This window comes from Heterodontus francisci, chromosome 33, assembly GCF_036365525.1.
Source record: "Heterodontus francisci isolate sHetFra1 chromosome 33, sHetFra1.hap1, whole genome shotgun sequence".
Classification (NCBI taxonomy): Eukaryota; Metazoa; Chordata; class Chondrichthyes; order Heterodontiformes; family Heterodontidae; genus Heterodontus; species Heterodontus francisci.
In genome coordinates, this window is record NC_090403.1 from 34,884,233 (window position 1) to 34,900,042 (window position 15,810).

General features: G+C 42.1%; 1 protein-coding gene across 3 annotated transcripts in view; it reads left to right on the forward strand.

Annotated features, from left to right (window-relative positions):
• Positions 1–208: 208 nt before the first annotated feature.
• kat7b (K(lysine) acetyltransferase 7b) overlaps positions 209–15,810 on the forward strand; it is a 91,665-nt gene continuing 76,063 nt past the window's right edge. For 2 of the 3 annotated variants that reach the window (XM_068013299.1, XM_068013301.1), the window contains exons 1-2: positions 209–358; positions 10,663–10,726. In XM_068013299.1, coding sequence (XP_067869400.1) covers positions 10,703–10,726 — 24 coding nt within the window. In that variant the 5' untranslated portion in view covers positions 209–358; positions 10,663–10,702. The remainder of the gene's footprint in view (positions 359–10,662; positions 10,727–15,810) is intronic. The other variant, XM_068013300.1, reaches the window with a different exon arrangement.

Genomic DNA, 15,810 nt, shown 5'->3' on the forward strand with positions numbered 1-15,810 from the left:
CATCCGCAGTACTTTGCATCTGATTCAACTACACATCTCGTTCTAACATTGGAACGTAGATCCTTATTTAAATAGGCCGATCTATTTTATCACCGTGATCCCACTCCACTTGCGACAAGAACAGCTCTGCCTCACCGGCCGCGCAACCGGAACGAAATGCAAAAGGTAAATCTTTTCCGCCCGGAACACCAGGCTGGTTGGCTTCCGGTGGAGTGTGCGCGCTCCAACCGGAAGTGGTGAAAAACAACAACGGCCAACGGCGCGAGTAGCTCGCGATTGTTTGTGAGTGGCGCCGCCGGTCCTGGTGAGAAAGGGAGTAAGCGGCGACTTTCCGAGGAGAATAATGCCGCGCAGGAAGGTGAGCGTCGCATTGGGCCGCGGCTCCATTACATTATCAGCTCTGCTGATGGCTGCGCTCTCCCGGTGGGCGGCATGATTGCTGTATTAACCCCCCTTCCCCCCGCTTTGATTTATTTGCCGCCGCCCATCCAAGCCTCGTGTGGAGGGAACCACAAGACTTCACCGCTGCCGCTGTGCCGCCTGACGCTCAGGCGGAGCATCCCCGGGCAGAGGGGCTCCCGAACCTCCCAGCTCATGGAAAGTACGAGAAGCCGCTTCTTTGCGCTGGGCCTGCGAATGTTCCACTGCTGCGCGTTCCGCCCCGTTCGCCCTGTGATTGGCCTGTCCGCTGTCAATTAACGCCGAGCCGGAGGCGTCCTGCCACCTGATTGGTTGATGGTTTTTTTGGACCCGCCCTCAGGCTTTGCTGGAGAATGGAAGCGGTTTGTGCAAAAACAGCAGCTGCTGAACAGTGGGGGCTGGGCTGGCCTGGCCAACCAGCCCAGAAAACAGTTTCAATTCGGTTGTCCTAACCAATGTTAACGAAATGGCATTGCCACGTAATTGCAGGTTGTGGTTGTATCAGCATCAACATTAATATTATATAATAGATTTAAACCAAAGCTGTCAGTATTGGGGGCATATACCTAGTAATAATTTACAGTCGAAAAGAAGGGACCAGCCTGAAGGTTCATTTAATCAGATATATCAACCAGGGTCACCTTTTTTTGATCCAAATGAGGTGAAAGTTGGTGAGTCTCGTGTAAGTTCTTTTGTTACACGTTCTGGTTCTCAAGGTGTGGATTATATTTGCAACTAATGTCCACATTTTCAGTTGGATCAGGAAGTTCTGTTCAGTGCCATTGCAGGTGGACAGTCTGCACATGTCTATACCCAGAGCAAATTATTTTACTCCTCTACTTTGAGTTGCTTTAAGCTACTTTAAAAAAAAAACTTTGTGTACTCGTTTTAGGTGACACAGAAGTGAGTGTTTATTTTATTCTTGCGATGCGAGCATCGCTGGCAAGACTAGTATTTGTTGCTCATCCCTAATTGAGAAGGTGATGGTGTGTTAATTTTTTACTTCATGCTGACCAATATGCTATGCAATGAAACGTGATAATATTGAAGTGAAGTCACTATTGTAATGTAGGAAACATAGCAGCCAATTTGAGCACAGCCAGCTCCCACAATCAGCAATGTGATAATGATCAAATAATCTGTTTTCTCTGATGTTGAGTGAGGGATCAATGTCGGCCAGGACACTGGGGATAACTCCCCTGATCTTCAATATAGTGCCATGGCATCTTCTATGCCCACCTGAAAGTAGACAAGGCCTCGGTTTAATGTTTCATCAAAAAGATGGCACTTCCGACAGTGCAGCACTCCCTCAGTACTGCACTGGATTAGTGGCATTGCATTCTCACCTTTTGTCATGTGTTGTGTTGCTCACCATTCTCATAAAGAGCTCCTTCTGTTTGATAAGTTGAGGGTTGGAATCTGCTGTCTAATGGAAACTAGTGACAGACGTCTTTGGGGTTAAAATGGCTCTGAGATGACATTGGAACTATCAGGCCTGAATGGCAGATTCAGTAATTTGATGGACAATGTAGTGAACAAAGAAAACGTGTGGCTTCCTCAGTAGCTTGGTTTGAAAGACTGATTTGTGCCTGTGTTTGCCAGATAGTTGACTGATTAAAATAAAATGACATGCTAACAGGCTATTTGTGGCACTTCTTAATATTTCTGTTAATTCTGTGTGGATAAAGAATAAGTAACCTGTCACCATTCCTAAAATCAATCTTCCACCCTGCACAGCACAGAAACCACTCTAGTCAGAACTATTATCATCCATTACTGCAACCACAGCTCACTGTCCTTCCTCATCCTCCTTGATCGCTCTGCTGCCTTGACACTGTTGACCATGCCACCCCAAACAGTGCCTCCTCTATACAATATATCCATAAGATAATAAAGATACGGAAGGTCATTCGACCCATCCTCGTAAATCCAACAAGAAAGACACTTCTTCCTTCATAGCAGCATCTCATCTTTTACTGGAATGATTTGAGGGATTCAGTCTCCACTTTTCTATTCAGAAATCCATTCCATGTATTGGCCATTCCTTCTGTGAAAAACATTTTAACTTCTCATTAGTTTGAACCTGACCTACCCTCACAATTTAGTTTGAAGCAATATTTCAAATTTAGTTATTTCAATCTGTTTACGATCTTGGAAATCTGTGTAAAATCACCTCAGCTTCCTTCCTTCAGTAACAACAACCTACATTTATACAGTGCCTTTCATGCAGAAAATCATCCCAATGCACCTCTCAGAGGCATAATCAGATGGAAATGTGCACCTAAAGAAGGAACTATTATATAGGGTGACTAAAAACATGATCAAAGAGGCAGATTTTAAGCTGGACATTAAAGAAACAAGCGAGAGGCAGATGGGTTGAGGGACACAATTCCAGAGTTTGAGGCACAGACAGATGAAAGCATGGTTGCCAGTGGTGGGGTGAATGCACAATATTCCGGAGTCAGTGACAAAGACTGAAAAGGTCAAGTTTCTCCAGGCTTTGCTTATATTTCAGATATCTGATCAGCCTAATGCTCGTAAGCTTGAACATTTGTCTTGTGCTTTGGTGACCAGATTCTAACAGAAAACTCAAGGGACTGAATTTTATTCTCCTGCTGCCAGGAGTGGCGATGGGCGAAAAAATGGCATCCCACGCACCGCCATGCTGCTGCGATCTACCGCGCATTGGCTCAAGATGATAACGCTGGTTGGGCTGCCCACCCTAATCACGTGGTGGGGGCGGGCTCTGTAATGCCGGCAACGGCATCAGCTGCCCGTGCGCAGGTGCTGGCTTTATTTTTAAAGGCCGACCAGACCTGCTAAATTTAAATATTTAAAACCATATACCGCAATAAAAAAATATCGCCCCTTACCCACCCCCATAACACTTACAGATATTAGTTGCCTTATGCACCCCGCCCCCACAAAAGACGTACATGCAAGACTTGACCTTCCCCCTGCAAACTGCTCAAAGTGCAGAGGTCACCCCTTTGCCCCCTCCCCTACACTATTGGGGCACATTTGACCCTGAACCCCCCCACCACTACACTGAAAATTCTAAGTACACCCCTTCCCCACTTTGGCGCCAGCTTTCCTTGAGAGTGAAGGCGCGTGAGTGCTGGCCGCTGCTCAGAAGATCCTGGGCAGCAGGTAAGATCACTGACAAATTTATTTAAATGTATTCATTTTCTTGATTTAAATATTCAAAGTTGGTTCCCGTTGTGCAGCGGTGGGGGGGGGGGGTTGCTACGGAGCCTCGCCACCGCCAGGAAGATCGGGCTGACTCCGTGGTGAGCCGCTGCCGGTACACTCTTCCAGCCACCCCCGCCCTCAGCCATGGTCCCCTGTCGGGATCCTAACAAAATCCAGCCCAAGGTGTGCTCTGACTAGTGAAATATACAGTTTAAGCCTGATGTCCTCTGACCTGTGATCTGCTGCTTTGCAATAGTTGGACATGTTGGCCAAGCATTTCTGCTTTGGGTGCAATCGGTGATCTGGGTACAAATTGCGCTAAGTTTCAGAAGTTTTTTTTGCTCAAGTTGCCACTCAAACTCATTTTGTGTATCACTGAATGTGAACCAGTTCAATTGCAGCTTTTGGAAAGTAACTTCTTAAATATTCATTAAAAAATATTCCTTGACATATTTTTAAGTGTTACTTGTTGCAGTTTGTGTAATACAGCTAAAAATGAGTTTAATCACAAAAATTAAGTATTTTTAATCAGTGCCTAGTACAACACCTGTAAATAACTCAGTTTTATATAATTAAAAATTACTTGAGCAAATAACTGCAGTTTTTTTTAGTTTCATTGGTGTGCAGTAGTCACTTAGTAATTAAAACGTTAAAGGCTTTTATAATGTGCCTATTAGTGTCTTTACGCCTTTAAAGAAAAGCTTGACTTAAGAGCCACCTTGAAGGCCTGCAAACGGGCACAATTAGTGGAAACTTGCAAGGGTGATGAATTCTATTTGGCAGATTTATGTAGCCAATTTTGGGGGCAGGGCCGGCTTCTCATGCAATGTTTTTAACTGGTGGAAAAGATCATGAAAACTCAGTTTGCACTGGAAATAATTTCCTCTTGATATTCCTTTTGTGCTGTTGGCTGATTACAGACAAATTGCGCTGAAAGAAAGCACTACGTTGCAGAAAGTCCAGGCTGTTGTGACCAATAGATCTTCGTTCAATTTTCTCTTTAACTATTTTTAGACTGCCTATGCCACTCAGTTTATGTGCATTGTTTTACGTGTGTCCATATTAAATTTCACCTGCCTTATTTAATTTGACTCATTTTACGTTTCTTGAGATGCCTCCTCAGAATCAACTGCCCTTTGTAGTTTGGTTTCATCTACCTGATCAGTTTGCACTAAGTGTCTGAATCCAAGTTATTAATATAAACTGGAAACGGTAGTAGTGCCAGGTCAGATCCTTGGGATTTATGTCTTTCACAGTTCCAGGAAGGAAGAACATCAACATGCTGCTTGACATCTGCACAACTTCCTTTCCAACTTCTGCTCAGTTACCAATGACACTTTCACATCTGCACCATCACCCATGTTCACTCACCTCTCTCACTCTGCCACTGAAATTGTGATCATTGCTTTTACCAGCATGTGGCTGGAATTTTCTATTGCTCTCGTTGTTGGCCTCCCCCCTGTATACCACTGACAAACCAGTCATCCAAAAATTTGCAGCCCATATCTTCATCTGCACTAAGCTTGCATCCCTATTAGTTCTGTCCTGGACAAACTCCACTGGCTTCCTGTGTTGCAGACCATCAACTTTTAGGTGCTCATTATTGCCTTTCACATCCCTCCATGATCTTGTTTTTCTCTATCTCTGATCTCCCCTAGCCATCCTTCAGTTTTAATTTCATGGTCCATGTGCTCTACCACTGATAGCATGGGAAGATTGGCTGAAAGGCTGGCTATCTGAAACTGTATTAACATCTATCCATAATGTCATTTTCCATCCCATTTTTAAAATGTTCTTAAGATCCTCTTTAAGTGGGTATTTTGTTTTCTGCTGATACTCCCCTTTTTACTCACTGTGGCAAGGACTGGGAAATATCTCTATTTATATATGATGAGTGCTACAGAAATATAAGTCGTATTCCAAAGTAGGCCATTGGATTACAAAATATAGGGGGAAAATTGTGACCCTAATGCAACTAGATTAGTTCTACACTTTACGTAAATAAATTAGTATACTGCCAGAGAAATGACTAGGTTATGTCCCGTTTATGCTACTTTTCTGCTTGCAGCACAGACGCATCAAGTTGTCTCTGCATAGATGACTGTCAGGTAAAAGGAAAACGTTTGTTACATGTCGCATCTGCATTACTGTGGTAACAGTTATGTTGCTGGGATACCTATTTTTGTTTCATAGCACCTGTATGTTTGTTTGTACAGGAAGATTAAATAGAGCTCCAGGCATATGTTTCATGTTACCATTATTCAGTGATGATTACATTCTGACTTTAAAGTTGCTAGTCCATATTCTAAAACAACTAGAATGTTTTATATAGATAATTTTGTTTTATTGGTGTGGAAGCTGCTTATGGTTGATGTGTAGTGCCACTCATAGTAAAGGAATAACTGAAGAACATAATTTCTGCACAGTGATAATTTACAGTACATGGTCATAAAATAATTTTTAGATCATTAAAAAAAGTCCTAACCTATAAAAAAAAGAGTGAGGCTCCCACTTTTCTAAAGTATTTGTAACTGTTGGAATTTTAGTTTGTATAGAACTTTTTCTCATTCACTGTTGCACAGCAGTTCTCCAAAGTGAACCTTGTCTCCCATAATCTGGAAGCTGTGTTTTTATGCAGTCTGTGGTTACAGAGCTGTAAGACCCAATGTGTTAACTACTACAACAAACAGATTACTGCAAGTAAAGGTATCTTCCATTGTCTTGTTTTATGCTGTCAATCACTTTAATGTGCACAGATGTAAACAGATCAGAATTTACAGACTGAAAGAAATTTTGTATTTACAAATGAAGTGAAGGCATGAAGCACACATTTGGCAAATGCAAGAACATATAACATGAGAAAACACTAATGAGTTGACTATCATCTCTGTGGTAAGTCTCCACAGATAAACAGTTCTCAGTGATAAATTCCACTTGCCTTCCTGGCATGCCATTTTGTGCATGTTTGCATTAATTTGAATTGGAAATGTGATTTATGTAATGTAGTATCCACATTCTGAATCCTATGTCAAACCATATGGCAGAAGTCGGAAGAAAACTACATTCAACTGGCATCTGGTTTCAAAGCTGTTTGTATTGGAGTAACCAAATGAATCTTTTGAAGCAAGCATAGTGTTTTGCTTCTACGGCAACTATTCTGGTAGATGAGAGGCATGCTTTAGGATTTGGGAAGGACACTGTCCTGCAAAAAATATGAGAAGAATTGACTATGTAGAAATCAAGCCTTTTGGAATAAGAAAGTTGTAATGTGTGTCAAGTCCAGCACTCTTGGTGTTGGAATGGGTTCCACTTGGAAAAAGAGGTCAAATGCCCACATCAAAATGATGGGACTCTATCAGGAGAACAGAATGTAAGAAAGACAATTCGCAGACACATGCAAATGCTAGTGGAAGGAAAGAGTATGGTTATGACTATCTTGCATGTTCACAAACATCCTTTCTCACTATGTTTGGTGTCTACAATATCAGCATGCATTAGTAGTACTTTCTGTATTATTTTGTAGCTATGTTCAGACATTGCAGTTGAATTTACAGAATGTTTTAGGCAAGGTATGTAAATAGCAAAATAACTATTGTTGCAGTTAAACTGCTAGAAATCTCCCATTTGGGGGGAAAAAGTAAGAAAAGCTGTTTATAATTTAATTTGGCCAATAATATTTCAGTTACTGTTTTTCCAGTTAGCAAGATTATATGGGATAGACATTAATATTGTGTCCTTTGCTTTATCTGACCCTCGTAGAGTTGAGAGGTGACTTGTTTGATTGGAGATGAACAGCCCTAATAGACTGCAAGGAAGTCATTGTAAAGCTTTAATTAGCTCTTACTATAATGCACTTTTAGGTTCATGATAATTTTGGACAGTTATCTGAAAGCAAGGTGTTCTGCTGAATTTTAAAATGAGTTTTTCTGTTATATCTGGTTTTGTTCGTGTACGTATAACTTCAAAGTTATAACAATTTCAAAGTGATGGGCACCCTCCAAATGGCAGTGCCCAGTAACTGAAGTTCTTTAGTCAAAGACTTGGGAAAGTGTTGGAGGCTGTTCGAATTTATGGAAATTTTATTCATGTACTTTCTGAAGTAGTGGAAGAGAAGTCCATATTTTACACAATGCCATTCTACCATACTGCTAATAGTACTACCACAAAATTGCTTGGAGTGTGAGCTGCCACAATAACTAACTTCACACAGCAACATTTGCAATTTACTTTTGTTCAGAAATTATTCACAACAGTTTTGTTGATATAGCTAAATACAATTTCACAATAACACTAAATTCTGATAACTTTATTAATTATATCTACACTGATTAATAATTAAGAATGTGCTACAGAATGTCATACTCAAAGGTCATGAATAATTTCCCCATTGGTTTAAATTAGTTTAAAGGAGATTGGTATGCGGTATTAACTATTTTAACCAGTGCTTGAGACCAGTATTAAGTACTATTCTTTTAGTTTCAGCTGATGTGATAAAGCACAAATAATATCCAAATTACAAAAGCAATTCATCTTCGAACACTATCAGTTAAACTTTTCTGTGTTTTCTATGTGTACAGTTCCTTTTTGTTTGGTTTGTGAACTTCTGGATGGAAATTTGTAACATAATTGACAGTGCTAATGTGAGTTTTAGCATGTGACTTTGCATTGTGTTGCAGGAAGGGAGGGAGTTTTAAGGACATGCTAATATAGCCAACTAAACAGTGTCATACTGGAAAATAACACTACTGGGTTTAAATATTTTTCTACATATTAAACTTTAAACATCAAATAATAATGAATAGAATGCAGTTTTCTGCTTGTTTGCTGCATTGCTGTTTTCTCACACAGCTACTGGAAAGAATGCAAAATGATAAAGCTCAGAATTGAGCACCTTTCCTCGATTATGGAGTTTAGTTTGTTTAGTTTAGAGATACAGCACTGAAACAGGCCCTTCGGCTCACCGACTCTGTGCCGACCATCAACCACCCACATTCCTACCACATCCCCATATCCCACCTGTCACTATATTTCCCTACCACCTACCTATACTAGGGGCAATTTATAATGGCCAATTTACCTACCAACCTGCAAGTCTTTTGGCTATGGGAGGAAACTGGAGCACCCAGAGAAAACCCACGCAGACACAGGGAGAACTTGCAAACTCCACACAGGCAGTACCCAGAATTGAACCCGGGTCGCTGGAGCTGTGAGGCTGCGGTGCTAACCACTGTGCCGCCCAGTGTTTAACTTTCTTTTACCTCAGTTATGGTACTTAACTAATCTCAACGATTTTAGCTTCAAGAATTTCAATGGCTTACCCTGATTGCATTGTGAATCTCATCTCTATTTTGTGGTAGAGGTTCCATGAGTATGGATTTCCTGAAGTTTGCTGTATTTTAGCATAAATACAAATTCTTCTTATTAAAATAATTATTCAACTCTGAGCTAGGTGGTGGCAGGAGACATGACTGATTAGTGTATGAAAGGGAACAGAAGTGGAAAAAATTTTATTGGTGCAAAGCCCCTGGACTATAACTCCCTCATGTTCAGCTCTTTTTTTTTTCCATTCTTGTGGCATTAGTCCACATCATTAAGGGTATCTGTCTTTTCCCTAGTCAGTCTATTTTATCATGTTTGGTGTTGTTTTTTCCTTCTACCATAAGAAAGATGAAGGCAAATGTCGATGAGCAGGTTCTTGACCTGTACATGTCATTTACAATAAACTTGGACATCATGGGTATATGTTTCTATTGGCTTTTTCTTTGTTCCAGTGTGCATGGTGTATATCACCTTTTGAATTAGTGTCAAAACTGCAATACATCCCTGTTGAGCTCCGTTTTGTTCAAGTGGCACACAGTAGTAATCAGCCAGCTGGCTCCTGATGGTCAAATATTTTTGTGATAAACAAGATTTTGTTATAAAAGACTTCTGACATATACTGGAAAATTATAATTTGTAAATTGTATAAACTCCCGGTCACCCCAACATGAGCAGGTCTTGCTGTCTAAAACAGCTCAGCAACTGTTGGCATTCTATGTAAAGTGCTGTTTTTTTTAAAAGAATAATTAATTAACATTTAGGCTGCGATTGTTACTTAATGCCATCAGTTGTAAATTAAGGATTTGTACATAACTTCAGATAACTAATGTGCCATATGAAGGCGCAGGAAACATGATTGAGAGCAACATAACTTTCTGTATGGTTAGGTGACTTTGTCTCCAGCTACACAATTAAATGAAAAAGATTTTTCTAGTTTTAGAATGCACAATAGAAGAGAATGACCCTGACTCTTAATGTTGGCAGGGAAAGATTGGGAAAGAGCATTTTATTAATTAAAGCTGCAACCATTTTTAGGTACTTGCTGTTACATGGAAAGAATTATAAGAGTCTGACAATGAGACGCAACTAAATTCAGGAAGAAGAGAACATATGAACAATGTCGGACAGGAAAAGGCCCTCAGTCTATCCAGCCTGTCGCACACAATATATACTCTCCCCACCTTGCCCAAAACACACTCATCTCCTGGTAGAGGCGAGAAAGCAGACAAAAGACTCAGGCCAGTTTGGTGGGGAGAACTTATGGAAATGCCTCTCTGACCCTCTTGGGTGATCAAAACTAATCCAGGAGATCTCTCTGGCCTTGATAATGCTATGCAGTACCCACCTTTTCTATGAAGTGATCTTTGCCCCAGTCAGAAACAGGTCCAGCACTCGCTTGAAGGAATTCAATGTATTGCCATCCTCTACTCAAGCCAGAAGCCTGTTCCAGAGGTCCATAATTCTCTGTCAAAAGGAGCACCTCATAAGATCTCTCTATATGTCGACTTATGCAAGTTATAATTATGACTCCAGATCTGCCCTAACGTAATTGGTCGGAATAAACTGTCTACTCGAACACAATCTATTACCCTAATCATTTTGTAAACCTCGATCAAATGACCCCTAAATCGACGCTTCTCATTTATGTATTCATGCAGAAGATAGGAACCAAAGAATAAATGGGGCATGTTTTCACTGTTGCAGTCATACCTGCCGATTGTGTTCCCTCAGGAAGCATCCTAACAAGGTGAAGTGGAAGCCTAGTGAGTAAATGGACAGTGATCGAAGAAGGCAGGTATGGACGCTGTGTGTATCTGTATGTTTGGGGAAGAGGGAAGCAGGGTGATTAACCCTGTTATAATGCATTAGTAAGGGAATGGAATTTCATATTTTAAAAATCAACCAGTGATTTGGAAATAGGACTGTTGGTAAAATTACTTTTAATAACAGTTATGTTTATTTTTAACTTGCCAGGTAAAATGCATACAAAATTTCAGCCAAAGAGGATGTATTTTTATTTTTGTTTACAATTATGTCAATCAGTTGACTAAATATTAGAATAAATGTTGCTGGACTGGTAATTAAGTATGCAAATTATTGGTTCAGGTGTATTCATTGTTTTATGAAATGTATGTTTTCAATTCCTGCATGTGCTCCAATTCATATTATTTACAACATTGCGTTCCTGGTTTAATATCTGTGTGTTGAGTACATCTTTTGCTGTAATTTTCATTAAATCCTGGAATCTCGCAGTGCAGAAGAAGGCCATTGGCCCATCATAACTGTTCTTTGAAAGAGCAATCCAATTAGTCCCTCTCCCTGCTCTTTCCCTTAGCTCTGCGATTTCCCCCCCTCCCCCCACCCCGTGCCCCCCCATTTCAAATATATATCCAGTTCCCTTTTGAAAGTTATAATTGAATCTACTTCTACTGCCATTTTAGGCAGTGCATTACAAATCATAACTTGTTGCATTAAAAAAAATCTCCACACTTCCCCTCCTGGTTCTTTTGCCAATTTTTAAAAATCTGTGCCAATATTCCTGTTTGTGGAAACAATTTCTGTCTATCTACTCATTCAAAATCCTTTGTAATCTTGAACACCTCTATTAAATCACTCCTTCACCTTCTCTGCCACTGACAAAATCCACTCAGTTGTACCAAGCCGCTGAAGAAAAGATAAATGGAATGAAACTGGATGGACCACCTGGCATCGACCTAGGAACCGGAAACAACAATGGCACACCCAGCCCTGTTGACTCTGCAAAGACCTCCTTATTAACATCTGGGGGCTTGTGCCAAAATTGGGAGAGTTGTCCCACAGGCTAGTCAAGCAACAGCCTGACATGGTCATACTCGTGGAATCATACCTTACAGCCAGTGTCCCAGTCGCTTCCGTCAGGGGTTGTGCCACAGTGGTATACAATCAGAAAGGAGTCGTACTGGGAGTCCTCAACATTGACTCCGGACCCTATGAAGCCTCATGGCACCAGGTCATAGAAGGGCATGGAAACCTCCTGCTGATTACCACCTACTGTTTCCTCACCCCACCCCCTCAGCTGATGAATCAGTACTCCTCCATGTTGAACACCACTTGGAAGAAGTACTGAGGGTGGCATGGGCATAGAATGTACTCTGGGCAGGGGACTTCAATGTCTTGGTAGCACCACTACTGACCGAGCTGGCAAAGTCCTAAAAGACAAAACTGCTAGACTGGGTCTGCGGCAGGTGGTGAGGGAGCCAATAAGAGGGAAAAACATATTTGACCTCGTCCTCACCAATCTACTTGTCACAGATGCATTTGTCCACGACAGTATTGGTAGGAGTAACCACTGCATGGTACTTCTGGAGACAAAGTCCTGTCTTCACAATGAGGATATCCTCCATCGTATGTGTGACACTACCACTGTGCTATAAATGGGATAGATTTCGAACAGATCTAGCAACTCAAAACCGGGCATCCATGAGGCGATGTGGGCCATCAGCAGCAGCATAATTGTATTCAACGGCAATCTGTAACCTCATGGCCCGGCAAATGCCCCACTCTACCATTACCTTCAAGCCGGGGGATCAACCCTGGTGCAGTGAAGAGTGCAGGAGGGCATGCTGGAAGCAGCACCAGGCATATCTGTGAAGCTATAACGCAGGACTACATGCATGCCAAAGAGCGGATGCAGCATGTGATAGATAGCGTTAAGCGATCCCACAACCAATGGATTAGATCTAAGCTCTGCAGTCCTGCCACATCCAGTCGTGAACGTTAGTGGGCAATTAAACAACTAACAGGAGGTGGAGGCTCCACAAATATTCCCATCCTCAATGAAGGGGGAGCCCAGCACATCAGTGCCAAAGGCAAGACTGAAGCATTTACAACCACCTTCAGCCAGAAGTGCCAAGCGGGTGGACCATCTCAGTCTCCTTCTGAGGTCCCCAGCATCACAGATGCCAGTCTTCAGCTAATTTGATTCACCCCATGCGATATCAAAAAATGGCTTAAGGCACTGGATACTGCAAAGGCTATGGGCCCTGACAACATTCTGGCAATAGTACTGAAGGCTTGTGCTCTAGAACTTGCTGCGTCCCTAGCCAAGCTGTTCCAGTACAGCTACAACACTGGCATCTACCTGGCAATGTGGAAAATTGCCCAGGTATGTCCTGAACACAAAAAGCAGGACAAATCCAATCCAGTCAACTAACGCTCCATCAATCTGCTGTCGTTCATGAGCAGACTGATGGAAGGGGTCATTGACAGTGCAATCAAGTGGCATTTACTCAGCAATAACCTAACTACTGATGCTCAGTTTGGGTTCCGCCAGGGCCGCTCAGCTCCTGTCCTCAGTACAACCTTGGCCCAAACACGGACAAAAGAGCTGAACTCGAGGTGAGGGGGAGTGACTGCCCTTGACATTAAGGCAGCATTTGACCGAGTGTGGCATCAAGGAGCCCCAGCAAAACTGGAGTCAAGGGGAATTGGGGGAAAACTCTCCACTGGTTGGAGTCATAACTAATGCACAGGAAGGTGGCTGTGATTGTTGGAGGTCAGTCATCTCAGTCCCGGGACATTGCTACAGGAGTTCCTCACGGTAGTGTCCAAAGCCCAACCATCTTCAGCTGCTTCATCAATGACCTTTACTCCATCATAAGGTCAGAAGTGGGGATGTTCACTGTGCAATGTTCAGCACCATTCACAACTCCTCAGATACTGAAGCAGTCTGTGTTCATATGCAGCAAGATCTGAATAACATTTAGTCTTGGGCTGATGTGTGGCGTGAATGTAACTTGTGACTTAAGTGCTAGGCTATGACCATTGCCAACAAGACTGAATCCAACCATCTCCCCTTGATATTCAATGGAATTGGTGCTGCTGAATCCCGCACTATCAACATCCTGGGGTTTACCATTGACCAGAAACTGAACTGGACCAGCCATATAGGTAATGTGGCTATAAGAGCTGGTCAGAGGCTGGGAATTCACTGGGGAGGTGGTGGCGTAGTGGGAATGTCACTGGACGAGTAATCCAGAGGCCCAGACTAATGCTCTGGGGGCATGAGTTTCAATTCCATCATGGCAGATGGTGAAATTTGAATTCAATGAATAAAAATATAATTAAAAGCTAGTCTAATGGTGACCATGAAACCATCGTTGATTGTTGTAAAAACCCATCTTGTTCACTAATGTCCTTTAGGGATGGAAATCTGCTGTCCTTACCTGGTCTCGCCTACATGTGACTCCAGCCCCACAGCAATATGGTTGACTCTTCAATGCCCTCTGAAATGGCCGAGCAAACCATTCGGTTCAAGGGCAATTTGGGATGGGTAATATATGCTGGCCTAGCCAGCGATGTCCACATCCCATGAACAAATTAATAAAAAATTCTGTGGTGAGTATCTCACCTTCTGACACCCCAAAGCCTGTCCACCATCTACACCACAAGTCTAGAGTGTGATGGAATACTGTCTACTTGCCTGGATGAGTGTAGCTCTAACAACACTCAAGAAGCTCAACACCACCAGGATAAAGCAGCCCATTTGATTGGCACCCCATCCAGCATTCTCTCCCTCCACCACCAACGCAAAGTGGCAGCAATGTGTACCATCAACAAGATGCACTGCAGCAACTCACCAAAGCTCCTTTGACCGCACATTCCAAACCTGTGACCTTTACTACCTAGAAGGACAAGAGCAGCAGATGCATGGGAACACCACCACCTGCAAGTTCTCTTCCAAGCCCCACACCATCCTGACTTGGAACCATATCACTGTTCCTTCACTGTTGCTGGGTCAAAATCCTGGAACTCCCTCCCTAACAGCACTGTTGGTATATCTGCAGCGGTTCAAGAAGGCGGCTCACCACCACCTTCTCCAGGGCAATTAGGGATGGACAATAATGCTGGCTAAGCTAGCAATGCCACATCCTGTGAAAGAAAAAAAACTTACTTGCTTTTGTACTTTATACATCTCTTTATAAAGCCAGGATCTCTTGCGTTTTTAACAGCCTTCTGAATTTGCTCTGCCACCTTCAAAGATTTGTGTATGTGAATCCTCAAGTCTTGATGTTCAGTGTCTTTAAATTTTATAATTTAGTTTATATCACCCTTCCTTCCAAAATGCATTACTTAACACTCCTGTGCATTAAATTTCAAATTATCTGTCTGCACATTTCACCAGTCTGTCTATATGCTCTTGAAATCTGCTACTATCCTCCTCACTGTCGAGTACATTTCAAAGTTTTGTGTCATCAACAAGCTGCAATATTGCCTTCTAAACTCAAATCTAGGTCATTAATGTACATCAAAAAGAACTGTGGCCTCAATATGGACTCTGAGGGCGCTACTGTGTACTTCCTCCGGTCTGATAAACAGCCATTCACCACTACTATCTGCTGTCTGTCTCGTATTCAATTGTATATCCATGCTACCACTGCTCTTTTAATCCCATGGGCCTTGATATTGCTAACAAATCTGTATTTTGGCACTTTATCAAAAGCCTTTTGAAAGTTCATATATGCAGCATTAACTGCTCTACCCTCAGCAAACTTCTTCGTAACTTCATCTAAGAGCTCAATCAAGCTTGGTTGCACAATTTGCCTTCAGTAAATCTGTGTTGGCTATCATTTTATTAACTCGTTCTTCCAAATGACAGTTTTGCCTCAGATTATGGTCTCTACAAGTTTTTCCATCATAGCCATTAAGCTGCCTATCCTATAGTTACCAGTTTAATGCCTGATTTGAACAGAGGTGTAACATTTGCAACCCTACAGTCCTCAGGCATCACTTCGATATCCAAAGATGATCAAAAGCTTGTGGCTAGAGCCTGCATCACCCTTGCTTCCTTCAGGACCCTAGGATATAATATCCCATTCACATTTGGTGACTTTGCTATTT